A 26,937-nucleotide genomic window follows, 5' to 3' on the forward strand; every position below is an offset into this window, starting at 1 on the left:
CGTACGCCGTACTTAGTTCAGCTCAAACAGAACCGTTTTCATCTCCTTCAGAACACGGTACCACTCGTGCATGCGGCCGCAGTCATACTAAAGCTACAACGAACGAATCCAACGTAAACGGAGACATTAAATGTGGTCCTCTGGCTGTGCGGTTCTGTCCTACCAAATGACGCAGAGACGGCACCGTCGTTTATCGTCTTTGCGGACGTGTACCGTTTTGCGATATAAATTACACGCAGCAAACATGGGGCGGAATCGTTCTTCCCGATGACGCTTACATGATGCGTTCCTGTAGCTGCTATTTATGTATCCAAACGCAATGTTTTGATATTTAAATATTGTGCGGTGGAATTGTGTTAATATCAAACGCAAATGATTCACGTACCATATGCGTGTTAATCAAATCACAACGTTGATCTAGTAAAGCAATTAAAAGGAAAATACGGTTGAATCACTGATGAATAACTGCCAAAAGCAAGGGCACTAATCTCTCTAGCGCGTCTTTGAAATATTGAATTTGGGTTTTGCAAAAAACAAACTTCTCCTATCAAAAACACGTGTACAAACAATCACACTCCAAACGGTACATCAAAATTGCGAAGCGAATAAATTAGTGTTGCGTGTGAGTCTGATTCAGATTCATGAGTGTGAATGAATCTTCGAACGGAATGATTGATTTTGAATCCATATCTCAAACACTGACGAATCCTAAAAGATTCATGAACTCCAAGGACCTTGTCCTTTCACCGTCCGCAAGGAGGGACCAACTGCTAAGGGTCTTCAGAGACCCCGCCAAAATCCGCCATTCTGCTCTGAGGATTCATGAATCTTTTGCCAGTTGATTCCAGATTGGAATGACTCTTCACAATAAATGATTCTTAACAATAACTTCTCTCAAAGAATCATTAACCACAGACAGCACTAGAATAAATCCTTTAATATCGTCACACCGTCACACTGTTGCACGTTAACACACTTAAGTTGGTTCAAATTTATATTCGATCGAAACTTTTTCGCCAACCCAATCTATCATTCGCGACGATGATCGTCGATAACACACACTTCTGGTGCTGGTCGTCCGCTAATTGGACCGATCTGATACACGTCTGTCAGCTGATCGTGTGCTGCGTACCGCATCATCGCTCCCTGCGTATGCGTGTGTGTTAGTGCGTGGATCGTAACCGCTGTTAATGCCGGTAAGGGTTGCTGTTTGCTTGTTTTAATCAGTCCGCGCTTTTTATCACCCCTTCGCGTTGATGCTCTTTTGTTTCTTTCACGCACGACAAGCAAAACTGTCATGCGCGTACCCATACACACCCAATGGCACACGGTGGACAATCAGCCCCAGACACATACGCTCACACGGATGATTGTTGCATCCGGTTTTGGTGTGGCTTACTTTACCGTGCGTTGGAGTGGAGGAGGATGGGATGAAGGCAAAACCTGTATCAACCCCAGCGTTCGCACACAAAATAAGAAGCCTGCGGCGGACGGTTGTCTAGCAATTAAATGGATTTACGGCAATTATAGATATATGTGCATGGAGCAACGCTGCCATACGCTGGCCCTCATTACCCATGGCAGTGGACAAAGGTGGTGCGGACGTGTATCATTGGATTTTCCAACGTGTAAATGGCCTGCCTTGAGGTGATGGGTTTAAATACCCAGTATGCATACGTCTTAAGCTACAGTGAGCGAAATTAAATGCCTTTCACAATTGCCATCTTCAACGAAGTGCGCTAATGATGACGATCTGGTTGGGTAAATCAGCCAAAGAGCAAATCACGGTTGGATTCAGTACTGTACATTAATTACTGAACAATTGTTACGGTAAAAAATCAGCTTTTGCGTTATACCACATGGGCTCTTCTAAAACGACTGTTGGATGATCGGAAACCCCGGGACAATATGGTAATATAGGAACACTATATATTCCTCATCATATGAAGAAAAATTGGAAACGAAAGATTCTTAAATGCTTATTCTCCCAACCAGATATCTGTGACTTATCCAACGTGTCGAAAGATTTGGATGAATGGACATCATTAATCTGCGGTTCTTCCTTGTAGAATGAGCAAATCGATCACCAAAATATCATGTAAAAGGATCACTCGTATCATTAACTAACTCTCTTTACCTAAGAAATGCCAGATTTGAAAACGTTCTATAACCTGCCGAACCTTCAACACAACTGTGCTCCTGCCCTTTCACGCCTGTAAGTTTAATGTCACTTTTGATGAGCGTTTGGGCCTTTTTTTGTTTGGTTACAGAAGAGTAAAGACATCCTATTGTCGAATACTATTTATGACTGTAGCAGTTCCCTCTTTCTAAAACATTCACACTTCACAATAGAACACACTTGTTGGATGTGTTATCTGTACATTCTCTAAAGCGTGTTCTGATGGCCGCATTTCAAAAAGTTCTAACGTGACAGAAACCCCCCCCCCCCCCCCAAGAGGTGCTTCAGGTGGACACGGTAGCAGTACTCCAAGATGGCTTAATGCTCTAAGAAGCAGCACAACAACACGCAAATACACCACTTGGAAGCTACGTCAACACTGCACAACGATTGTCACGCTGAAGAAGTTTACGACCGTGCACGCACACTTTCCACCCGAAGACCAGGACGACCCGAATGACGGTTCGCGAACAGCTTCCGGAGCGACATTAAAAATGGCACAGCCACTTCATTTCACACCACCATCCTCCACACGCGTATGCAGAGATTGGGACGGCTCTACATTTCTTAGCCACTTTCTCTGCACACCGAACAAGCAAAAATGGATCGTGGTGTGTGTGTGTGTGTGTGGAACTGCAAACTCCACCCTCATATCCATCCCCTTCCACCTGCATGCTTTGGTGGTGGGATGCTGCTCCACATTAACGTATTTCAACCCCCGTCACCACGTACAGTCTAAATTCCGTCCAAACACGTTGCACATGAAAATGATATTAATGTGTGGACGGGGTTTTTTTTGTTTTTGGTTGCTTCTCTTCATCACATGCCCGCTGAACTTGCGAATGGACCATGCTACGCAATGCTAAAAATAAGGCCCCGTGTGTGTGTGTGTATGAGGGTTTTTGTTTTTTTGCAACTCCGATCTTGATGTTTGATGCTGATGACACACGGTTGCGTTACAAAAAAGAAAGGTTTGCAAAAATAGTGTATCAACACCGTTTTGCGTTGCGTATCTACCCAATTTGTGACCATATTTTGACGATCGCGATTAGACCCGTACACTACCCCTAAAAGCACAACAAACACAAACGGTTGGAACGGTGAAAACCTGCGCGACATATGAAAACAGCGGCGCCGCACGTATTTATTCGCAAATTCGTCAGCAATTGCGTCACTTTGCGATGGTTAATCGGGTTTGTTTGTTGGCCCGGTAAGTGTTTTCTGCCTGCATAAAGCTCTAAGACACTAAGACACTAAGGCACTGGCGGGTTCCGGCACACAACACGCTGGATGTAACTTTCTCACCGTTTAAGCCAACTTCCACCAACATCAAACACCATCAACCTGAACGCGACGCGAACCAACTGCTGCTTGTCATGCAGCAAAACTCCACAAAGAGTGATCGCACTCCGTAAACGTGTACTGTACAAACAATGATCCACACACACGCGCGCGCTCACAAATACACGTGACACTTTATGCGAAAAGGGATGCTGAAAACCTGCCTACCGTGCACTCGATTGGTGGGAGGACACAAAAACCCTTTCGCTACAATGATCCGCGTTCTAGTGGAGTGCGAAAACGATCACGCAAGCCGCAATGACTCTTCCCGTGCGGTTCTCGGAAGAGATGGTTTCACGCGGCAAGGCGGCTCCAACAGCAACGGTCGACGATCGATGCGTGAATAAAAGTGCGGAAAAGTGCCACAGTTTGGTGGCGCCGTACCGATCGAGCTAGATCGTACTCAGTGTCCGGTGGGGTTTGGGGGGTGGGGGGGGGGTGGTTTTTTTGTGTTTGTGTGCGCAGACAGATGCGCTTCTTCTACTCGCTTATTACCCACACCGTCGTGGCAGTCGAAGCACGTTCGAGAGTTGTAAATATTTACCAGACTGTAATTTGCCTGCCACCACATCGAGGTTCTGGTGGGTATGGCTATTTTTTTTGCTCTCCATTTTCCTCCATTTGCTTTGTGCAGATTGGCCACGCGTACCTTTCTTGTTGCCGCTGAAAGAACCCGCTTGTTCCCCGTCCGGTGCCGACTGGCGTAGTGTGCGTTTGCCACGGTTTGCACGAGAGAGCGTGAGAGTGAAGCCGATATGTTGCCCCCCCTTTGCATTATGTTGGGGGGTGTACTTTCTTTCCATTGGCAAAACCCAATGTGAGGAAGGAAGGTTAGCTAAATTGGCAAAGGTATCATCAAAGTTTCATTAAGAGCAAGTATGATACCATCCATATTTGTTATAATGTCTATTAGTTTGTTATTAATTTAAGCAAAAAGGGAAAAAAACGTTTCATCCCTCTCCAATGCTGAGGGTTAATCTCTTTGAAAGTTTTGCACATTCGCATCCGTAGAAATAAGAGAGTAAATCAACCCCCCGTTTTGTTGAAATGCTCTCTTTCTTTACTCTCAATTTCTCTTTCTCTGACACTCTCTCGCTCTCTCTCGCACCGGTAGTGAGTAAGTGTGAGTAACATCCACTAGTACGTACACATGCGTCTAATGCTTAACAAATAACACGGCCACAACCCCCCCCGAATCATCCCCCATCCCCTAAAAAACACCCTTGTTCCAGACGTACACAACGCGTACTTTGATGGTGTTTGTCGGTGGCAATGTAAACCAATCACCAGGAAAGTGTTGTGCAAGATAAGCGATACGGCGATTAATAATCATCGTTATTTAAGCTTGCTAATTATCGTTGCAAACGGCACGCGTGGTACAAAAACACTGCACTGTGCACCTGAGTAAAGCGAAGCACAAATTAGTTGGCTCGGGCTACTGACTGCAGCTGATCAAAAATCACCTGTCGATGCCACAAAACGCACCGCCGTTTAGGTCTTCGGGGTCTCCAAACTTTTCAGTCCACGGGTCGCATTGGTTGAAACCGCTACCGTAGTTGGGAGCCACTTACACAGAGGCTGACTGGCTCTCGAGGGCCACCTGTTTGGAGAGTTCTGGTTTAGGTCAATCACATCAAGCACCAAACTGCATGACGCACACGACGCTCACACAAATGTCACACAGCGAAATGCGATTAAAGCCCGTTTCGAGGCCAATGTGCCGGGTGAAGGTTTTCTGTGCGAACTTTCACTGTCTTCTTTTTTTGCTCAAAACACTCACGTCCCTCCCCTCTCTCTGTTGATCGCACATCGCAGAAGAAGATCAACGCACGATCACACTATTTTTAAAAACGGGCAAATTATACACCGAATTTACGAACATCTCCAGCTTACACTTGATTGCAGGAACGGCAGGAAAATTCGTGTCAGGATACGCGAAATGAACTGCACAGACTGCTCGCCCACGCGCAAGTCCCGTCACAGCGGCAAATGTTAACTGATTTGGCGCAGGTGTTTTGATCTATGAAAAGCGCAAAAAAAAAACTCGCACTGTGACGTTCGGTTTCGTGACCGTTTCATTCGTTGCCACGGGCAGTATAAGAAAGCCGCTCCAGAAACACCTGTTCCGTGATCGCAAAGTAATAAAACAAAAAAAAAATAACCCCCTATCTTATCAATCAACACATGGGTGTGCTTGAGCCCACATCGACAACAATGTTGTTTAGTGGCTGTTTTTTTGTTGTTGTTGTAGTTGTTTGGTTTGTTGTACTATTTGTACAATCAATAAAAATCTCAGACCCTTGTGGGTGATTATTTCGCAAAGATACGGCGAATATACCATGTAAATCCTAAGAAAGGGATTATTGCTTCAGGATTCAGCTGGGTCGCCCCTGAACCGATGGTCCAATATGGGTTACGCTGTTACCTTGCTGGGCAAGAAATTGGAAAATTCAATATTCATGATCCGCAACGAAACTAACCGCTGCAACACAGGTGCATGAGTATGAGTTTTGTGTTTGCGTTTCCAGGAGTTGCCACAAAGTTTGGCTGAAGTTCAAGCTGCAGCACTTAAGGTCACGTGCAGCAGCCGGCGAAGACTATTGCAGCACTATCCACACACGGAGTTTAAAATCACTTCTGTGCTTTTCTCGATTGTTTATCTGTTTGAGTTTATTGCTGCATTTTAGTTGCGCTCTATTCGTGAAGTTTTTGATGCATCATTTGTGTTTCGCTGCTGTATCGACTGTCGCCACGTGTTCGTAGCCCATCAGCTATATTCCAGCGGGTACAAACAACGTGTTCACAAAAGTGTCGTTAATTGGATTGTTATCTGTCCACTACTCCACCTGGTTACTTATCTGGCGCTACAACTGCATCGTAGTCGAAAGATAGGAGGAGTTCTCTAAACCGTTCACGGCCGTGCGGCGTCTTCTGAGAAATCAAATATCCCGGATTTTCTGACGGACCCAGTCACGCCATCTCAATTTGGGATCGTCCGGGGTAGTCCATTTTAACGTCATGAATCATGACCATATCATGAGAGCCTGACCGGTCTAATGCACTATACACTCCATGAGCTGTTAGTTGCAGAGTTAGTCAATGTCGCGACTTTTTTGTTGTATTTTCCTGCAAACAGGGTCCAAACATCCATCTATTTATCATCCTCTCAATCACGGTACCGCAGAATTTCGTCAGTTTTCAGATCCGTAATCATTGTAGGAATATCAACACGTTATATCGAAGAAAGATCGATTTGAGATACCGGAGATACTTATATCTTATGTTTTACTCAGAGTTTTAAACCTATTCTATCGATTTATTGCTATCTTGTTGTCAATTCCAGCTATGGCCCTGCTAGGTAAGTCACAAACCTCTACTACGCCGTACCATGTTCAAAACTAAACACTACCAAGCCCTGTCTACGTTTTTACTTAACTACACCTATACCATAACGCAGAAATGGCTTTGAATAACAAAAAATATTGTTTTTTAACTTATTTCTATCCCGGCGGGAAGAAATCGCAATCCTAATGGTATGAAACTTTGTAATCCTTCTAAAAATGATCCAAAATGGGGGGTAAGGATATTATTTCAATTTCACCATCTTCATCAATTCGAGATATCTGATGAGCAAAAGTTCAACTTTCCCATACAAAATGTTTACTTTTTTGTTACATCGTTCGAAGATTTTTTTGGTAAAATTATATTCTTTATGCTATCTTTATCGTTTCATTACAAATTTTAACCAATAGTGAATCTTGTAAATGCAAACTTTTTGCCATTTGGGATGGCTCATTTTCCGACTCGCTTTTCCCGAATTATGGACACCACAAAACGCTACAATTAATCCTTGGAAAAACCTTGGCCACAAGTAAGTAAAATTCCAGTAAAAATTGAACCTAAAGAATTGAATGTAGTAGAAAGCTTTAACGCTTTATACGTTAAACTGTTCGATAACGACATCCTTCGACAGTATTTTTTTATTAATATATACTTTATTAAAACGGTTTTCGGTGGTTTCAAATTTACATTACGCGTAAAGGGAGCGGGTGGAATCGTGGAACTTTCGCATCAATTTGTTTAAATATTTGCTTACTGCTAGAGTGAAATATTAAAGCACGACATGGATACACCGCCAGCAAAGACAGCAAAGAAGAGCAATACTTATTCGGAGATGAAAAGGAAAAACCGAAGGAAAAATGGATATGCATAATACAACAAGATGAATGTGGATCGGTGGATGTGAGACCGCTTGGGGTGTGTGAGAATGACGCAGTTTTGCATGGGAACAGCAAGATGTGATCAATGTGTTCGATTCGCAGCTTAGGATGTACACAAAATTGTTCATGCAAAAAAGGAAAAAATATGAAACAACATTTATACACGACTATCGGCACATTCAGTTGTGTGGCTTTGGAGGTGTTTGAAAAGTGTTTTGCATAACATAATCCATTCATATCTATTCTAAACAACGCACGACAAGATAAGAAAGTAAAACAAAAAGAGACATTCTGCTGTTGGTGTTACACAACTATTCCTGCAGGAGATTATACAACACACACACACACATGCGGTGGTTGTGTTCTTCTGGCAACAAGCGATCGCTATCTGCTGGGCAAGACGTTTCGCGTTTTCTTCGCCCTTTTCGCCATCAACATCGAGAAAGAAATCGGGAAAGAAAAAGGCAGCGGGCAGCAACTTACCCTTCAATGTCCAGGCGAGCACATTCGGCTGCAACAATTCCGCCCTTGGCATGGAACGATTTCGCTAAGCCCTTGCGGGGCGATCTGGAACGAGCAGTGGACGAGGTGGTGAAACAGGTGAAAGGGATACGGGTAAGCCAACCGCCACTTCTTCCTACTGTTTTTTTGCAAAGGGGGAACTAGGGGGAGGAAGGGCAAACGATGCACTAGATGTGTGTTTCAATTTCTATTGCACAAACTACTGTCCTTAGAATGGAACTCGAATGGGCTATGTTGTATTGCGCTGTGTTTTTTTTTTTCGTGTGACTTGCTACTGATGCAGATGGAAGGGTTTGGAATAGAATGCCATGCCTCTCTTGCGGTTGAAATATTAAAATTTAGCAAACTTAAACAAGGATTATTGTACTGAAATAAATTTTAAAGTGTGAAGGAGTGTTGGAGTCCTTAACTGTCTTCCATTTTTCTTTGCACAAAACCCCACCACATTTATGTTTCAGGGGTCAGACAGGCGTTATTAGCATTATTGAATGGGTATTCTCTTAAATTTTGTGATAGCTCAATTGAACTTCAAGTGATGCATCTTTCTCTCTCTTTCTCTCTCTCTCTCTCTCTCTCTCTCTCTCTCGCTCTCTTGCGTGTGTGTGTCAGCATAATCGGCAAAAGGTTTTTTTTTGACATATCACCTTCAACCGGATGCCGAATATCGCAACAGGGAGAACATAACTTTTGGGGTTGGTGGGCGTAAACGTGGGCGCTTATCAATGCTCAGGGATGCTCTCGGGACTGGCCCGAGCTGGAAACATTTTACATTACATACTTTCTAGCCGGGGGTTGGTGGGCGGATGTAATGCGTGCGATTGTGTGTTTTCTGAAGAAAAAATACTTCTACTGGGGCAGCAACTCCTTTTTTGGGGGGTGGACGTGTTCAAGTTTTTTGGAGGTCTGAGGGAAAATCAATGCAATAAGTGTGTGCTCCAATTATGTAACGAAATAACCAACATTATGCTTTAAAGCCACGTCGGAATGAGCTGTAGGCAACTGAGGGGAAACTAAGGGGTGGGAGAGGGTGAGTGGGCTGCTGTGGAGCACACACTGACAACTGTCAGGATGACAACCATCAGCAGCGCTCCGTGAGCAGTAGTGAAGGATTCTCCGGTGGAAGCTGTTGTACTGTAAGAGCCATTGGAGCCCACGTTCGAGAGATGATTTGGAAGGTATGGTACACGGTGGGAAGCAGTAGATGAAAGGATGTAAAGAAAAACAGACACAGACGCTCATACACACACACACTCACATACCCCTTCAGATCGGCCAGGCTACGGTTTTTTCGCAGCATTTTCCCGGCCCGGTTGGTCGTCACGAGTATTCGGATCAGCAGCAGATAAAAGCAAAGGAAGGGGATCCGAAGGAACCGGTCGCGGCCGGCAATCACATCGCGATCCACGGAACTAGATCCGGCTAAACGATCGTCCACCACTGGCACCACCACCACCACCACACCTCAATGCCCGGAAATGTTTCGCCTTCGGATGGGCAAGTGACTGACGACGGGGCAGTTCATTGTAACGTTTGTAACGCAGCTGGTACACATGGCGCAACACACTCTTAGTTCTCCACCGAGACGGCACGGCAGGTTATCGATCACACTACCATCGAACGATTGGCAACGCTTTGCAGTGTGCAGCCCAGGACCCGGTTCTCATCCCGCAACATGATGATTACGATTCACTTAAGAACCCTCCCCTCACTCCCACACTTTGCGCTGGATCTTTATCTGCAAAAACGCGAAACCATTGCAGCTAGCAAAATTGTGCAAGGACTTGCTGCTGAACCACGGGCCAGAGATACACGATTCGTTCGGAGTTCGGTTCTAATTTCTTCGATTCGATACACACACCGAGAGGGGGAAAACTGTTTTGTACGGCCAAGCGCTACTGCCTACAACACACCTCCAGAAATTCAGGTGGAAGACTACGAATTATACCGTAGTAGCCCATGCACATCATCTAGTGACCTGGACTGGGAACGTCGTTTCATGATCATCCTGTTCGCTCGCTTTCTCTCTCTCTCTCTCTGTCTCTCTAGAAGTAAGCGATTTTCCACCCCAGAAACTCTTCTTCTCTCCGGAGCCGGGAAAGGATATATCGTTGTCGAAACGGTGGAAAAGGTATTTTCTCATTGCCGGCGTACCACAACACGCATGTGTGCCTTTCGTTCTTTTATTCAACATTCCTATGGAATGTATACACCTGTGTGTGTGTGTGTATGTATGTTTCTTTGGTAGAAAATCGAGTCGTAAATTGAACCGTAACCGCAGACAACCGTTTTGTATTGCACGCGCCGAGTGGAAAAATATCTGCTTTTTTTCGTAACAAAATTGAACGATTTTACAAAAGGCACCTCAAGGTCTAATAGGTTCTTCCCCCCTTCCCCACTCCCTTTGCCCTTTTTCCGCTTCCTTGTAAAATTGCTATCTCTTTCGCACCGCAGTACCAACTGCTGTGATGTAATGATTCGCTTTAAGGGTTAACTCTACACAGTTCATGTTAGCGGTCGATTTTCCTCGCGTTGACAGACAACATCACCCCACCCGTTCACCTTCCTAGCTGTACTGGTGTGTGTGTTTTTATTTTAACGCAGTGTACGCGTAAACAACAACTCTACTAAAGGAGGTTTGCATAAAACAATCAGGCATTTGCGTTTGGGGAAAATGAAGTCAATACTACGCACTAGCAGCGCGTCAGTGGAAATCCACAGTTTTCACAACCTCCTCATTACTACGCCTCGGTACGGTTACCATGGCAATAGGCGGGGGAGGGAAATTATATTTTCACCTTCTTCTTTGCGCGTCTGAGCATAATAAAAAAAAATACTAAGTACGTCTCCTTCTTGCGAAGGATCCATACCAAAAACCCACCACACACTGGCCACTGGTTTGTGTCACCTTTTGTTTACGTTCCTTTCGCAGAGCGATAAATACTTACTGCAGCACTTTTCCTATGCAAATCGGCAAATCAAACCCGCGCGCCGATTTCAACGCAAAAGCCCTACTGCTGCTTTCCGTACACCAAACACCTCCAACCACCGCACACAACTCTGCGCCACGGACGCGCCACGGACAATTCTTTGCTTGTTTGTTCTATTTTCACACCCAAAACGGAAATGATACCGACCCCCAACCGTTTGCTTTACGTCTGTGGCCGGAAAGGACCGTGGTACGTTACCGGCCGATGGATACACTCGTGGGGGGACATATTTTCATTGAAAAGTTTTCGATTTTACACCCTGTCACAACAGAGAATCAGACAGACAACATCCGATGTACGTGCGAGACTGCAAGGAAAAATTTATGCTTGTGCAACACGCACACACGCGCACACTCTGTTGCACACTTTATTTGCGAGCGAGCGATTGCAAGAGAGTGTGAGATAGAGATAGAGAACGCATCGCATGAGAGCGCTTACGCTGTGGTTAAACGAGTTGGTTTGTACGACGCTGTTGCAACAACATAAAGAATTTTTGATAAGCTAAAAAAACACAATGTGCATTTTTTTGTATCTCAAAAATGTTGTCATTTATTGATTGTTAAAGACAAAAAAAATCACTACTGTTTTCTTTTACGAAATCGAGCCCCTTGTGCGTACGAGCGTGCGTCGACAAACGTGGATGAAGCGCGAAGCGACGACAAACTCTACCTTCTACAGCAATATGATTGCACAAAAAGGGGATTTTTTAAATAAGCACGTGGTGTCTTCCGTTTTTGCAAATGGATAAAACAAAACAAATAATCATCATAAACTCTCATTCGAAAACTTAACATCGTTATCACATACACATGCATTTGCGATTTGAAGGGCAAGGATAACGAAGAACCAGGCAGGGTACCAGTGGGAGGGTACCAGGAGCAGCGCGGTTTAACGATACGCAAAAAAGAGCACTGACTAGGAACATGAACGAAGCGAATCCGGTTTGCTTTGCTTACTGCTCCGGCACAATTCCCAGAAACATTTTGCACCATTGACCGTGCCGGGGATTATCGTGCGATCGGTGGAGTTCGTGCACTTTCAGCGCCTGCAGAAACTCGCTCGCATCCTCGTCGAGGCGCGTTACTTTCGACAGTGGTTGTTGGCATCCGCCTGGGTTGGCATAGATGGCGGCCGATGTGTTTAGCAGCCAGCCCGACCCAACCCGTAGCCGATCGACCAGAAACTTCACCATAAACTTCCGATGGTTTTCGAGCGCTTGAGAAGCGCTGTGCAACGTGCTCAGCTCATCGCACAGACGCAGATCGTGTGCGGCCAGATTCAAGCAGTACAGGAAGGTTTGCACACGGTGTTGGTTCAGTTCGTGCTCTTTGGTAATGGCAGGTAGCAGGTAGCGAAGGAGATTGTTCACCGTGGTTTCGTCCGTGGGCGACGGTACAGCTCTTCCACCGGTCAGCGCTTCGATAAGCGTGCAGAGAGCATTATATTTTCGGCTACGTCCAGCAGTCTGCAAACTGCCGTCACCGATAGTTTCCGCAATATCCTCGGAACCGTCGTCCTCCTTGTCGTAGCAGCACGTTTCGAATATCTGCGAGAGCACAAACTGCCGGTGGTTGTAGCAGCTGTAGTCGTGGATGTGCTTGCGGATAAACTTTTCCGTCTTGTACACCTCGTACTTGAGAAGGTCGGGTGCCTGCACGAGCACCCACTGCCGGTGGCACCAGGCGTGATAGTTGGTATTGCTCTTGTCCGCACATTTTTCACACAAGCTTATCTCGAACGCCCAATCGATGGCGTCGGTACCTGTAAAAGAAAGGAATGTGTGACAATTAGCTCCAAGATTGCCTACATACGGCCACTTTTCATTAGTGGGTGCTATTTTCCACATGCTACTAATGGACACGGTTACTCACTTTGAAACAGGTACAACCATCGCCTGTAAGCGAAAGCTTCATTCGATTTGGGTTTTTTGCTAAGAACAATTGCTGAGAAATGGAACTCCTTGGCGATGTCCAAGCGATTCTTCGCAAACAGCTGCCGTCGCAGGTTCCAAAACGTGGCCACATCCGGGTTAATCAGTATTGCACAGTTTAGGTACTTGATGATGGGAACGTTCGTACCATTGCTAGCATTGCTGCCGGGGCCGGGACCACCTGCCACCGTGCTGAGTTTGCCCTTGTCGGACACATTCCAAGCGACTAATCCGCAGGCAGCCGGAAATGTATTCGATGATTTGCACTCGTTGCGATATTGCAATATCAAACGATGCGAATAGGTGTACACACACTCAATGCACCATGATTGTAATCCGAGATTGTGCTCCACGTGGATCACCGGGGATTTGTTTTGATTCAGTGGCATCGGTATGATTTCAAATCCAACTCTACAACGAAAGAAAGAAAAAAAAACGAGCACATTACATTACGTGACAGAAATGAAAGGGAGAGTTATTTACGGTCCGAATAGGTACGCAGGGCCAAGCCCCACAGGAGCTGGAATTTCATCTTAATCAAAATAAATTGCTACCACCAATTATGCGGAATTACTTCCAATCAAATGAAGGCCCGTGCTACGACGGTGCTATTGCACCAACGCGCACAACCAGATCGTTTTGCAGAACCATCTATCAGCACCGTACTACTCGTTCTTTGTGCCTTTTGTTTTGTGGCCTTTCAAGGCCAAGCCACCTTCGCGCGATAAATGGCGAGGCACTTCGGTTGGGGAAAAATAAACCAAACCCTGAAGGACGCGCACAAAGCGCGCTCGTTGTGGTTCCAACTGTGGAAAAGCTGCCCGTGTCCCGGAATGCGCATCCAAAAACACTCGCATATATCGTTCGCACCAGTTCGCGTGCCTTTCTTTTAATTCTTCGCTTAATTTATTTGACCTCTTGCACGGGCTCAATGCCGTTGATCATCAAGTGCCGCTAGGCTAAAGCGATGCTCCACTTTCCGCAATCATCTTGCAGTGAATGGCATGATCTTTTCTCGCATCCGCGGTTCTTCCCAGCCGCACCGGGAGTCGCTACCGAAAAGAACTACGGAATTTATGGGCTACCGAGGGAAGACACCCGTTTTGCAGTGCAATACTTACAAATCCGGATCACGCATGAACACTCCATCGATCTCGTTGATAATCTTCTCGCTGAAAGCGATATCCTCATCATCCTGTCCCATATCGACGATCGGGTGGGTGTAGTCGGAAAAAACACTGATTTTCTGCCGCGCTATTGTTCGAATATTCACGCACGAGCACCGTGACACTGTTGGCGACGCGTTGGTGCGCCCTGTGCTTCTTACGATAGGAATAGATCGTTCTGAGATGAAAATCAAGCATCAATGAACATCTTGTTGCCTCTTATATAGGTACGGTGCGGATGTTTCTAAGGACGGGCAAAAACAATCTCTTCCACGAGAATGACAGATCACTTGATGGGTGAGAGCGAGAGAGCGCTGTGTTATTGTTGTTCTGTCTCTCTTTTTGATGGATCCAAAACACAATTTTTTAAAATAATCGATACATATTTTAAATGCTTTTCGAAACACTTTTTCGGGGATGACGCATTTTAGGACACATTTTGGTGAAACGATTTAAATATTATTTTAAAGAAACCATTCGATAAAAAAGCGTTGAAAGCACAATAAACGCACACACACAATTTGCGCAACGATAAAAATAAACAATGATCAGCTGTCATAAGCGTCTGTCAAAAAGTTGCTTTCGATATTTCAAAATCGTGGTGTACGTGCGGTAGGGAGGAAAATAGTTGTGAAATTGTGTACAAAACACCAATAACATCTCAATTATGTATTAACTATTGTAGGAAAAACGTTCTTTCGCGACAACCGCAGCCAATCTCTGCAGCAAATGGCATCAAAAATCGTGGCGACAGCCACAGTGCGTGCTGTAAAGCATCGGAAGCTGCTTCCAATGAGAGCTGCACTATCTCTGGTAAGTTCTATCGATCCATTTGATCTGGTAGGAGGAAAATCAGAGGCAAGCTTACATTTGAAGTTATATTCTTTCTTTATTACCTGATTAGACACCGGCAGCAGTGAACAGGATAAAGCAATTGCTTGAAGGCAAAAACGAATTTGTAAGTGAAGCAAACAATGATCCTCTCTTCTCTCAATGTTGTGCAGTAAGTTTTGATTTGTTTCTATGCTTTCAGATTGGCCTAAAGGTTGGTGTACGACAACGAGGATGCAATGGATTATCTTACACGCTGGATTACGCCTCAACAAAAGGTTCGTTTAATGTGTTTTATGTGCGAACGTGCGAAATGGCCCGCCTTTGGTATTGATTACATAAAACCAAAACAAACCGCACATATGATAGTCATCCTGTGGTGCATGACATTTCCCACGAGAGAAACACGGTAGCCGTGCTTAATTTGTGTAACTTTTTATTTAATTTCAGACAAAATGGACGAAGAAGTCGTACAGGATGGGGTGAAAGTACTTATCGACAAGAAGGCACAATTATCCCTTTTAGGTAATTGGTGCAGAATTTGTTAATGTCTGATGTGAAAAGCGCATAATGTCTATTGCATCATGTTTCGTTGTAGGCACCGAGATGGATTATGTAGAAACGGAGCTCTCATCGGAATTTGTATTTAATAATCCCAACATCAAGGGCACGTGTGGGTGTGGCGAATCTTTCAGCATGTAATTGAAGACATAGTACGAAACAGTTCGTCGTTCTGTATAAGTAGCTTTGCTGTGCCCTTCTCCCATTTTTATGGGGCTTGTTAATTTAGATTTGTAAAATCTAGCTTGAGGAAATCCACTTTGTCTTGTACATAACACAACCTAGCTTAGTAGCATTATTTTGAGTGTAATAAATTAGATGTGTTGATAATTTGAATGGTGTGGTCTGTTTGGGTGTTTTGCTTGCCAAGATGTACCAATTCAAATGTATGTAGCATACAACATGGAACTGCTTTTCAAAAGCACACAATTATTCAACGACAACTATTAGTTGAGATATTAAAATCAAATGCAAATGAAAATTGAAATAATTTACCAACCATTTGATCGACATTATTTTTTCGCGATGTTACCTGCCAAACTGAAAACACTTGTAAGTAACCAACCCGTTATCATCGACACGCGTGTAAACAATCGCGAGAGATAGAGAGAGAAAAAGAGCGCAGAGATTTTCTCACGAGATGAAAGTTTTTTTTGTCCATTCGGTCTTGTGTTCGATTTCTCGCTCTCCTTGGTGGATTAATCATCACTATCGCACGGGAGGAAAAGTCGTGTTAATCATAGTGAAAATTGGCCAAAAAAGTGGATGAAATCGTTGAAAACTGGTGTGAAAACCGCATCGTCCTTACCGTTTGCACACAATGATATAGCATGCCGTAGTGTTCCGGTGGTATTGTTGCTGCTAATCGGTCGTCCTTTTTGGATGGGAGTGATGTGAGTGATTGAAATATTATCAAACGCCACATTTCGGCTGTTGGCTGCCCGATTCTTTTGCTTTTATCAGTACGTGGCCGAAACATATCCAATTGCCATTTTCCCGATACTCCACAGCGACTGGGAGGACTGGATGTTGTTTCATGTATGTCGCGGCGTGCGTGTGCTTTACCCAAAGGGAGGCTGCTACCCGTAGTGGCCTTTCCAAATACGCTTTGTATTTTGTTTTGTGTCATCTCGTTCCACACGCACAAACACCCCCTACGGAACAGTTTGGACCGCGAAATGGGCAACACGCATCAAAACGATCGCTTGCCGACCGTATTTCAGCACCTTCTTTATCCTATTTCCATGTGCTTTGTTGCTCTTCTTTTCTTTCCAGTCGCAGTGCCGTTGCCGAATCGTCATCGTACTGCACCAGTGTAATGCACTGACTGCCGCGTTCCGTTGCGCTTGCCGAGCCACGGTGCAAACAAAGGAAACGTGTGAGAAAACGATTGCGTATCGAATTTGTGTGCGGAAGGAGATTGAAACAGAAGGAACAGCAAGGCAATAGGAATCAGCGTGAAGAGAACGAGGGAGTAATTAACATTGAATCCGCAACAAACGAAAAAGCATGGGTGACATGATGCGATTAAGTAGCAGCGGTGGGGCGCTCGGTAGTGGTTTCCATCGTGATAAGCTCGGTTCACCGTCCACTGGCTCGGAAGACGGCGGTGGCATTGATCTGGCCGATATCGCTCAGGAACTGGATCAGGACGAGTTCGATGGTCCGGCAACACTGAACGGTATGTGGACAATGATTAGCCCTCAGTGAACTTTCTTTTTTGGTATTTGTGTTGTTTTTTTCATAATCCTCATTTCTCTTCGCGGTTCCGACGACCTGCACAGGTGCATTCGACCGTCCGGCCATTACTGCTCCACCGGAGAGTGAATGGTACCATGGGAGGCTCGATCGATACAGTGCCGAGCAGCGGCTGAAATCGACCACCAAACTGGGCAGTTATTTGGGTAAGTTTTTACGAACCAACCGGGTTTCTGAGAGTGATAATTACCTATCGGTCGGTTTTCTTTCACAGTTCGCGAAAGCGATCGCAAACCCGGTTCGTACGTGCTGAGCTACCTCGGTCGCACCGGTATCAACCATTTCCGCATTACCGCAGTGTGTGGTGACTTTTACATTGGTGGCCGGCAGTTTTTCTCGCTAAGTGATTTGGTCGGTTATTACACCTCGTGTAGCGATTTGCTCAAACGCGAGCGGCTCGTGCAGCCCGTACCGCCGCCAGAACCGGTCAACGATAAGAAGCGCGTTGTGGCGATCCTGCCGTACACTAAGATGCCCGACACGGATGAGCTGACGTTCCAGAAGGGTGACATTTTCTTCGTGCACAATGATATGGGTGACGGGTGGTTGTGGGTGACAGCACATAGGACCGGCGAACAGGGTATGATCTTTCGCGAGCTGGTGGAGGATCTGGATCCGGCGATCGATCCGAATACGGTGTTTCCATGGTTCCATCCGACGTGCACCAAGAACGAGGCGGTCGACATGTTGGTGAAGGCGGGTCCGGGAAGCTTTCTGGTGCGTCCGAGCGACAATTCACCTGGGGACTATTCGCTGTTCTTTCACATCAACAATCAGATACAGCGGTTCCGCATCGAGAAGAAGGGCGTACGCTATCTGATGGGTGGTCGTACGTTCGAATGCCTCGATGCGGTGATCAATCGATACCGGAAGGAACAGATCGTGGAGGGACACACGCTGATGCATCCGGTCATCAATGGGAGTCAGCCGGAATACCATCCCCCGACAAATTTGGCCAGCGCGGCGGAAAAAATTTATGCAACGTTGCGCGAGTGCCGCGATCAGAACATGCTGAAAAAGACGAAGGGTATCAAGCATCAAGGGTACTTGTTGAAGAAATCGGACAAAACGGCCAAATGGAAGCAGCTGTTCTTCGCCCTGCTTGTGGAGGGTTCCGAAACCCACCTGTGCTTCTACGACAATCCGAAGAAGACAAAGCCGAAGGGTTTGATTGATCTTTCGTGCGCGTATTTGTATCAGGTAAGGAAACTCCGTGTGCCAATAACAGTTTCTGTTTGTCTAATGATAGGTTTTTGTCTACAGTGCCATGAATCATTTTGGGAGCGACAACACTGCTTCCAGATAGTGGAAAGAGCGCTTCCGTGTCTCGCTACCATCACCTATCTCTGTGCCAACAATCAGGAATGCTACGTCGAGTGGATATCGGCGCTAAAATCGCACTGTGTCTCTCAGCTAAGCAAAGCGCAATCAAAGGTTCCGCGGCTGCGCGAGCTACGCTGTCTTAATCTGCAGATTCTGGAAGCGCATCGATTGCCGTTTAAGCTAGTGCCCCACCCGTACTGTGTCGTTTCGCTGAACCAGGTGAAGGTGGGCAAGACGCGCGTTAAGACGGCACCCGATCCCGTATGGGAGGAGGAATTCGTCCTGGAGTAAGTGTTTTCCAATAAGATCGGGGAGAAGGCACGAGCATTTGCTGACGTAAATTTTCTTCCATTCCCTACAGCGATGTTCCGCCGGATGTAGTTACGGTTACGATTACCGTGCTCAGCCGTGGCAAACGTGGCAAAGATTCGGAAGTAGCCGAGCTGACGGTCGACCTGTGCAGCCTCAAGAATGGACAGGAAACGGAGGAATGGTTCCCGCTCAACGGTATGACACCGATGGGTGAGTGGGGTTCGATCCGGTTGCGCATACGGTACCTGGACGATCTCGTCATGCCATGCGAGGAATACAGTCCGCTGCAGCAGCTGCTGGTCGAGTCGGAACTGAACGCGGTTCGGGCTTTATCCGAGATATGCCACAACGATCGCATCCCGCTTGCCACCTCACTGCTGAAGGTGTTCCGGCACGAAAAGCGCGAAACGGAGCTGTTGCGAATCCTTTGCCAGGCGGAAGTGGCACGCGAGAATGAAACCTCCACCCTGTTCCGTGGAGCATCGCTTGCAACGACCCTGATGGATCTGTACATGCGTGCCGAGTGTACGCTATTCCTCCAGTCGGCCGTATCCGATACGGTGCAGCGAATACTGGACAGCAAGCAGTCGGCCGAACTGAATCCAACGAAAATGGATGTCAACGATGACGCTTGCTCGAATGCGGAATTTTTGCTAATGATTCTCGACCAGGTGACACAGTCGATCTTCACCTCGCCGGATGCGTGTCCACGCACGGTGCGGTATATCTGCAACTGTTTGCAGAAATCAGTCGTGGCCAAGTGGCCCTCGCCGAACGAGCGCTTGGTACGAACGCGCGTCGTATCCGGATTCATCTTTTTGCGGCTGCTCTGTCCCGCCCTGCTCAATCCTCGTCAATTCGGTCTAGTCAATGAAACGCCACACCAAATGGCGACCAGATCGCTGATCATGGTCGCGAAATGTTTACAAAACCTGGCCAATCTCGTCGAATTCGGTGGCAAGGTGAGCACGATCGAGATGTGTTTAGCGAGATCTTCTACTAATGTTAAATTTTGTATCATTCAGGAACCGTACATGGAAGTAGTAAATCCGTTCATCTTAAAAAATAAGGAACGCATGATTGTATTTCTCGATCAGCTGTCGTCCGTTACGGATCCCAATCCACCACCCGGGTGCATGCAGGAACAAAACAACTGCACATTGTCCAGCTCCGATGCAGGTAATGTCAACTCCTTTAGTACTGTGAAGCATTCCATGCATAATTCGACAAGAATCCTTTATCTGTATGCTATTTCTCGTTACATTTGCAGGCCGCGAACTCGCCACACTGCACCACATTTGTGTGTCGTATCTGCCGGAGCTGCAAGCCATGAGCAAGACGAACAACGCACTGAAGAAGCTCGTAACCGTGACGGAGATGCTCTCGAAACACAAGCTTAAGTATCGCGAAATGATCAGCTAATCAGTTTAGCCAAGAGCAGACGAACCAGATGGCCCCCCAACAAGCAACGAGTCAGTCTTTCTACGCCACTGTATCGTCACTGTGAAATGGATGCAGGGTTTTTGTTAGTCTCGTCGAAAGATGTAGGTTGTACTGTACCTTTGTGGTATGCAGACGATAGAATGGAACAACCGAAGAGAGAAGGATAGTTTTGGTACATTCGCACAATATCTAATTCTTCTAGGGTACACGTTTTCCCGCTATATGTATGCTACTGTCCCCATATTACCTTTTGTCTTGGCCCCTGCTGATACGGGGACCTGAAGCGTGTGTGTATGCTTTTTTGTCACCCTCTATCTCTGTCTCTTTCTCTTTTTTTACACGCACGTCTACGTGACCCAATGTAAGTGAATTGATTACCATATACTCAGGAGAAATTGACTTTAGGCTAATAGATGACTGAAACACGCAATCAGCAATAGCAGGATGACTCTCAATGTGAAAGAGGAATTCGATCTACAAATTGCTGCGGTATTTTGCAGAACCATAATATTGGAAAATATAATTTGTGTGTAATCTTCACGCATTGGTAATCATCATACAGTTGATTTACAAGTTTCGCATTATTGAAAGGTAAATTTCATTATGTGATCGCTAAGCACCACAACCGGATATTCGTTGTGAAACGTTTTCTGTTTTGTGATGGAAACCCCAGTAATGGCAAAAAGGACTTGTAGGGAACAAATGACCGACGTTTGGAATTAATTTTTCACTTGATGTTATGCTCCTCATTTTAAGCATCACACTCCACGAAGAAAAAAACCCTCCCTCCTTTCGGAACGACTGATTGTTTTCTTCCTCAGATTGATGCATTGACTGGTGTGTTATTTGCGAAACGATTTAATTCAACAATTTATATAAACGATACACAACATACCAGCAACAACAAAGCAAAATAACAACTTACGCCTGTAGGTAAATGAAACGTTCATTAATGACCCATACATAGCAACCAGTTTATCATGTACCGAACATCGTAGAGAGCAATCGAGCATAGTTTTGCATAGATCGTGATGATGTTTTCACCTCCTTCATTATTCCGTGGCCGGTGCTCGCTGCGCCGGCTAAAGTAAACTAACACTGTGAATTGTGTATCCATTTACAACACTAGTCTCGTCGTGAAAAAGGGTTTTATACAAGCTTTCTTTCGTCAGCTGCTGCTGTGCGTGAAAGCGTAGTGAATAATTGTGGTTCGTACAGTAGCTTTCCTTTTTGTATACTATTCTTTATATCCTCGTAACATGCCGTGGGTTGGGGAATGTAGCCGAGGCCAACACTGTAAGGGTAGGCTTGGTCTGGTTATGGGAATTGTTCGTTCCTTTGTTGTCCCTTTTACCCACGACATTTTTGTTACAGAACTTTTCCAAATTTAAAACAAGAGATGAACAGTCTCAGTAAGAAAAAAGCTTAAAACACCTAACCTTAATGCCGCTCACCGGTGTAAAACATGAAACAAAAGACAAATCTTTCGCGCGCAATCGTGTTCGTTCGTATTTCTTTTCGCCTTTTTGTCGTAATGAATTTTTGTTTTCACGTAGATTAATGAACATTAATAACAATCCAGGGATAGATCTAGAGACAACGCTAAATCAAACCAGAAGTTTAACTTTAAGGTAGAACAGCATGGAAGGCGAACGATGCCGCCGCGTACATAAATAATCGAGTAAGCCGAAGCCGTTGAGAAGGATAAGACAGGACGCGGCTATAAAGGTGAAGGTGGGACGAATCTCATTCACAATATAATTGAAACCAAAAATCTATTTTATACACATTAACATGTTGCCAACCCCTTTTTGATATCAGTTTGAATCACACTGCTTGTAGAGGCGGCGGGTGACGATCAGTGCGATGGTTTTGGATGTGCTCTCTGTGCTTTTATTAGCAATGTTTTTGGTAGGCAACGAAGTAAATTGACAAAATTTAATGCCAACGGGGCATATTACCGGCTCGAGTGACATTCCTGCTTCGGAGGATTCACGTTATGATTGCTCAGCGCGATCAGTAGAATGATCTTCAACAGACCGGAATTGTATCGGAACAAACCGAAAATTTGAATCGGCTGAAACTGTATGACGGATGTCTTGAGTCGAGTACTAAGGGATGCTTGAAGTAAACATTTAAGTCGACTAGTGGACATCATTCTGGTACTGCTGAAGAAGCTAAGTAGTTGTCATAATGTATCCTTAGTAAGTAACAGTGAATCTTGAAGTGGTAGCTTTCGGATTATGTACAATCTCTCATGTTTGATTGTCACGTGATTCCAAATATGATGGTTCGTTTTCCTTAATACTCGAATTTTTGCTACCATTGCAATCCTGCTGCAGGTGATCAATTACGAAAACACATACATGATAAATTGTTCTATTAGCCATTAAGCATCCCACTCCGTACAGAGTTTGCGGAAAACCGAGAGGGAATAAGCGAGAGAGAGAGAAGCGCCAGCGGAAGTTGGTACGTGCTGCTTTACTGTTCTCTTCTTCACGGACGCATTTTAATATGAATCGAAATATATATACACATATATAATTATTTAGAAGCAACCTATATAACATGCTACGGATAATAAAAAAGGACTAAACAAAAAAAATGCGCTACCCAACTGAGTATACGTATTAGATCCTTGTTTGGGGCGGTTCTTTCCTCCTAGTAGATTCGCTTCAAACACGCTTTTGATTTGAATCAACGAATTTTGAGACAATTTTATTTCCATTTTTTGGTGAAGACCGGTGTTTTCTTTTCCTTCGTCATTCATGCCCGTCGGACAGGCGTTTCTCTTTCCTTGGTTGGTGGCTTCCTTTGTATGTTGTACTAACATGGCTTTTATTAATCCCTTCTTTCAGGGGAGGCTTTAGGTATAATGCATTCAATTATTCGCATGGGGCGGTGGATCGTTGATTTGCGCCGTTAAGTTTATTCGTAGTCCATTCATCTACTAAACACTATCGCTCGCCTGGCTAATGACTAATTAACAGAAAAAATAAAACGTTACAGGGAAACTCCATCACCACACCGCATCTCTGTCCCTTTTGCCATCCGTTCAAGCCCATTCGTTACTCTCGGTATCGGTAGAGGATGAGTGGCCACGCTGCACTTATTATTGTCTGTAGGCGCAAAACCAAGGGAACAAGGAAAACCAGGTGGACGCTGGTGGTGGTGATGCGGTTGTGTATGCGTTCCAGTTTTCAGGGGAAAGGCTCGGATGTCGTTTCCATATTCGCGATACTTCGTCGGTCTTTGGACGTTTGTTGGTTGTTGCTGATGCATCCTAATACTGGTTCCCATCTTAAGAAGCCAATGTCGATGTTTTTGTTGCTGTTTGGTTGTCGTTTGGAGAGAAACGTACGCATACGCTCAGGTCTGTGCGTCGGGACCGATGGCTGTGTGTTTGTGTGTGTATGTAGGATTTTGTTTGCTTTTAAAATTACAAATAAATAGTTCGCTAGTTAGTGTTTTTCTGCTCACTCTGCCCTTGGTAATTCACTAGAAACAGCCACTATTATTACTCGCTCGCTCTTCTCCGTGTATGGCTTTTTTTAAGGATGCATGCTTCCAGCAGCATGCTAATGCGGTGTAGGCGATGGCAGGAAATGGGTGTTCCGTCGCCGTTGTCTTGCACGTAAAAACCTTCCCGCATTTCGCCTCCAGCATCATAACCGCAGGGACCATTTACTTGATTCTGTCACAGATGGCGTTGGTGTACTCGGAACACTTGGCCTTACCACCCAGATCGCCGGTCAACCACTTTGCTTCCTTAATCGTTTCGAAGCAGGCGCTCTGGATCTTGTCCGCTTGCTGGTTCAGTTCCATGTGTCGCAGCATCATGACCGCCGACAGTAGCAGGGCAGTGGGGTTGGCCAGATCCTTGCCGGCAATGTCCGGTGCGGTACCGTGAACCGATTCGAACAGCGCACCATTCAAGCCCATGTTGCCGGACGGGGTGAGACCGAGACCACCGACCAGACCGGCACACATATCGGACAGAATATCACCGTACAGGTTGGGCATTACCTGGGAGACATTAAGGAGTAATAATTCGTTAGATTCTTTGTAGAACAATTCCTTACGCAGAGTGGGAGTCGCTTACCAGCACATCGTACTTTCTGGGATCCTGCACCATGTTCAGGCAGACCGTGTCGAGGTAACGCTCCTCGAATTTAATCTCCGGATACTTCTGGGCCATATCGCGACAGCAGCGCAGGAACAAACCGTCCGACATGCGCATAATGTTCGCCTTGTGCACGACCGTCACCTTCTTGCGGTTGTTGTCTTTGGCATATTTGAATGCATACTCCGCCACACGGTTCGAGGCTTCCTCCGTGATGAGCTTAATGCTCTGCACCACACCATCCACGATCTCGTGCTCAATGCCGGAGTACTCGCCCTCGGTGTTCTCGCGGATCGTCACCACGTCCACGTTGTCGTACAGCGTCTTGTAACCCTCGAGGCTTCGGCACGGGCGCACGTTCGCGTACAGGTTGAACTCTTTGCGGAGGGCCAGATTCAGCGACCGATGTCCCTTGCCGACCGGTGTCATCAGAGGTCCCTTCAGTCCAACCTTGTTGCGGTTTACCGAATCGATCGCTCCCTGAGGAATGCCAAACTTGCCATCGGGATTCTAGAACGGGGAACAACATCGAAAACCAAAATCGAATTCATTTCTATGCACTGGCTGGTTAGATTCCTGTGTTGGTCACACTTTTACTTACCCGCACCGGAGTAACGTCAACCGTTTCCCACTCAATCGGTACGTTCGCAACACCGAAGATCTTCTGCACGGCGGCGGAAATTTCGGGCCCAATTCCATCGCCGGGAATCAGTGTCACTTTACGCGAGCCGGATGCAAACGTACGCGCACCGAACGGAGCGACCGTCTGGGGCACGGTGAACGATGAATGGAACGAAAAACAATAGTGGAAGAAAATTTGTCAACGTAAAGTACATCCGTTACGTAACAATTCTAAAGGCGGTTCGCGGATAAAACTGGTTTTGCGAAGATTTAGTTGGGCTGCCGTTACTACTACTACTACTACTACTGCTAACACACTCGGGTGGCCTTCACTTTACCGAAGATCGTTACGGAACCAGTAATTATCCTTTACTCGTTCGATTCTCTTCTAACCCGGATTCGGAACACCGGAGATACAGCGGCACTTAATCCCGGATGAAGCGGACAAAAGGAAAATGAGCGAGTGTGTGTGTGTGTGTGTGAATCCCTTTCCACCCACCCAAACCTCTTTAATTATTGCGATAAACATGGTTATTTACTTGAACTATCGGATCGGTTTGCGAAGTGTTTGCCGTGGATGAAGTGGAGGAGGTTATGTAAATCTTGACCCAATTGTCCTTCAGTTGGGCGGAAAATTTCGCCAGCAGCGTTCCAAATTCGCCATCCAACTAAAAGACACAACATAAACGGGGACGGGTGTAGAATTTCAATATGCCAACAGAGGACGTGTTTTCGATAGATTTTGCTATATTGTCCTCCATCTCCCCGCCGATTCACAAGCAATCATTGTTGGGGTTCTTTGCGCAATCGTTTTTTCGACTGCATGGCTGAAAAGGGTAGGGTAAGAGGAGGGCACTGTCTTTCATCGCACACTGTTTTCCACACGAGGGGGTGGAAAGGTTTCCACGATGACGACGATAGAACCGGCAGTAACAGCAGCAGTGTTGCAACAGCAGCATCAGCAACAACAGCAATAAAACCCCAAAACGAGGAAGGTGTAGGAGAACGGAATGGTTTGGAAGATTCACACTTGAACAACAGTATGTCACATGGGTTTTCCTTACAATTTTCTTTATCAATCTTGCCGCCATGCTTCGTTTCACTGAGAACCAACTGCGTGCTTTAATCGACGGACAGCAGACGACAAAACACACGGCCGTACCGATCTTTTGAGAGGATTTCTTCTTTTTCTTGCCACTGCGATTATGTTTTCCCGCTCGCACTGAGCAATTGCTCTCGCTCTCGCTAGTGCGGTGTTTATGGCGGCAGTTGTCAACTGAGTCGTGCGTTTACGGTAGCAGGTTGAGTGCTCCCGTGTCATCGTGCAGGTGGCGAGATGCTGCATGGCACACGTACACGTGTAATTTATTTTAGCATTTAATTTAACCGAAATTCCACGTGTCTTTGTTAACTTCTGCCAGGCATTTTTAACCATACTTTTATGGTTGAAAAATGTTGTTTTACTCGCGTAATCTGGCCACAATTCAGGTGATAAAGTGTATTGAATCAAAGGCCATTTCTATGCCAAAGATCACAAGGATTGCAGTGATCGATTGATGTGATCAATACAAAACTATAAATTGTTGTTCAAGGATCGATAAAGCGATGACCATAATTTGT

At 45.6% G+C, this 26,937-nt stretch overlaps 4 protein-coding genes across 6 annotated transcripts; 2 read left to right on the forward strand and 2 right to left on the reverse strand.

The window, feature by feature from the left end:
- Positions 1-11,780: 11,780 nt before the first annotated feature.
- LOC128310849 (protein prenyltransferase alpha subunit repeat-containing protein 1) lies at positions 11,781-14,554 on the reverse strand. Its single transcript, XM_053047582.1, has 3 exons — positions 14,301-14,554; positions 13,121-13,590; positions 11,781-13,010 (listed from the first exon to the last, which is right to left on the reverse strand). Exons 1-3 carry the CDS (start codon positions 14,381-14,383, stop codon positions 12,202-12,204), a joined length of 1,362 nt encoding a protein of 453 aa, XP_052903542.1. The 5' UTR covers positions 14,384-14,554; the 3' UTR covers positions 11,781-12,201.
- A 48-nt stretch (positions 14,555-14,602) lies between these two features.
- LOC128297169 (iron-sulfur cluster assembly 1 homolog, mitochondrial) lies at positions 14,603-16,073 on the forward strand. 2 transcript variants are annotated; one of them, XM_053032760.1, is made up of 6 exons: positions 14,603-14,642; positions 15,031-15,158; positions 15,250-15,303; positions 15,379-15,454; positions 15,627-15,701; positions 15,775-16,073. In XM_053032760.1, exons 1-6 carry the CDS (start codon positions 14,624-14,626, stop codon positions 15,876-15,878), a joined length of 456 nt encoding a protein of 151 aa, XP_052888720.1. In that variant the 5' UTR covers positions 14,603-14,623; the 3' UTR covers positions 15,879-16,073. The 2 variants fall into 2 exon arrangements, with proteins under 2 accessions (XP_052888720.1, XP_052888721.1); XM_053032761.1 differs by lacking the exon at positions 14,603-14,642 and adding an exon at positions 14,940-14,957.
- A 412-nt stretch (positions 16,074-16,485) lies between these two features.
- LOC128309441 (ras GTPase-activating protein 1) lies at positions 16,486-21,832 on the forward strand. The gene is made up of 8 exons (XM_053045830.1): positions 16,486-16,630; positions 17,013-17,418; positions 17,522-17,641; positions 17,710-18,695; positions 18,759-19,105; positions 19,180-20,092; positions 20,156-20,309; positions 20,401-21,832. The coding sequence occupies exons 2-8, from the start codon at positions 17,247-17,249 to the stop codon at positions 20,550-20,552; spliced, it is 2,844 nt and encodes a 947-aa protein (XP_052901790.1). The 5' UTR covers positions 16,486-16,630; positions 17,013-17,246; the 3' UTR covers positions 20,553-21,832.
- A 1,647-nt stretch (positions 21,833-23,479) lies between these two features.
- On the reverse strand, positions 23,480-26,470 carry LOC128310261 (probable isocitrate dehydrogenase [NAD] subunit alpha, mitochondrial). 2 transcript variants are annotated; one of them, XM_053046858.1, is made up of 5 exons: positions 26,382-26,408; positions 25,857-25,985; positions 25,298-25,462; positions 24,676-25,206; positions 23,480-24,599 (listed from the first exon to the last, which is right to left on the reverse strand). In XM_053046858.1, exons 1-5 carry the CDS (start codon positions 26,406-26,408, stop codon positions 24,258-24,260), a joined length of 1,194 nt encoding a protein of 397 aa, XP_052902818.1. In that variant the 3' UTR covers positions 23,480-24,257. The 2 variants fall into 2 exon arrangements, with proteins under 2 accessions (XP_052902818.1, XP_052902819.1); XM_053046859.1 differs by lacking the exon at positions 25,857-25,985 and having other exon boundaries at positions 26,382-26,470.
- Positions 26,471-26,937: the final 467 nt, after the last annotated feature.

Source organism: Anopheles moucheti, chromosome 2 (assembly GCF_943734755.1).
Source record: "Anopheles moucheti chromosome 2, idAnoMoucSN_F20_07, whole genome shotgun sequence".
Lineage (NCBI taxonomy): Eukaryota > Metazoa > Arthropoda > Insecta > Diptera > Culicidae > Anopheles > Anopheles moucheti.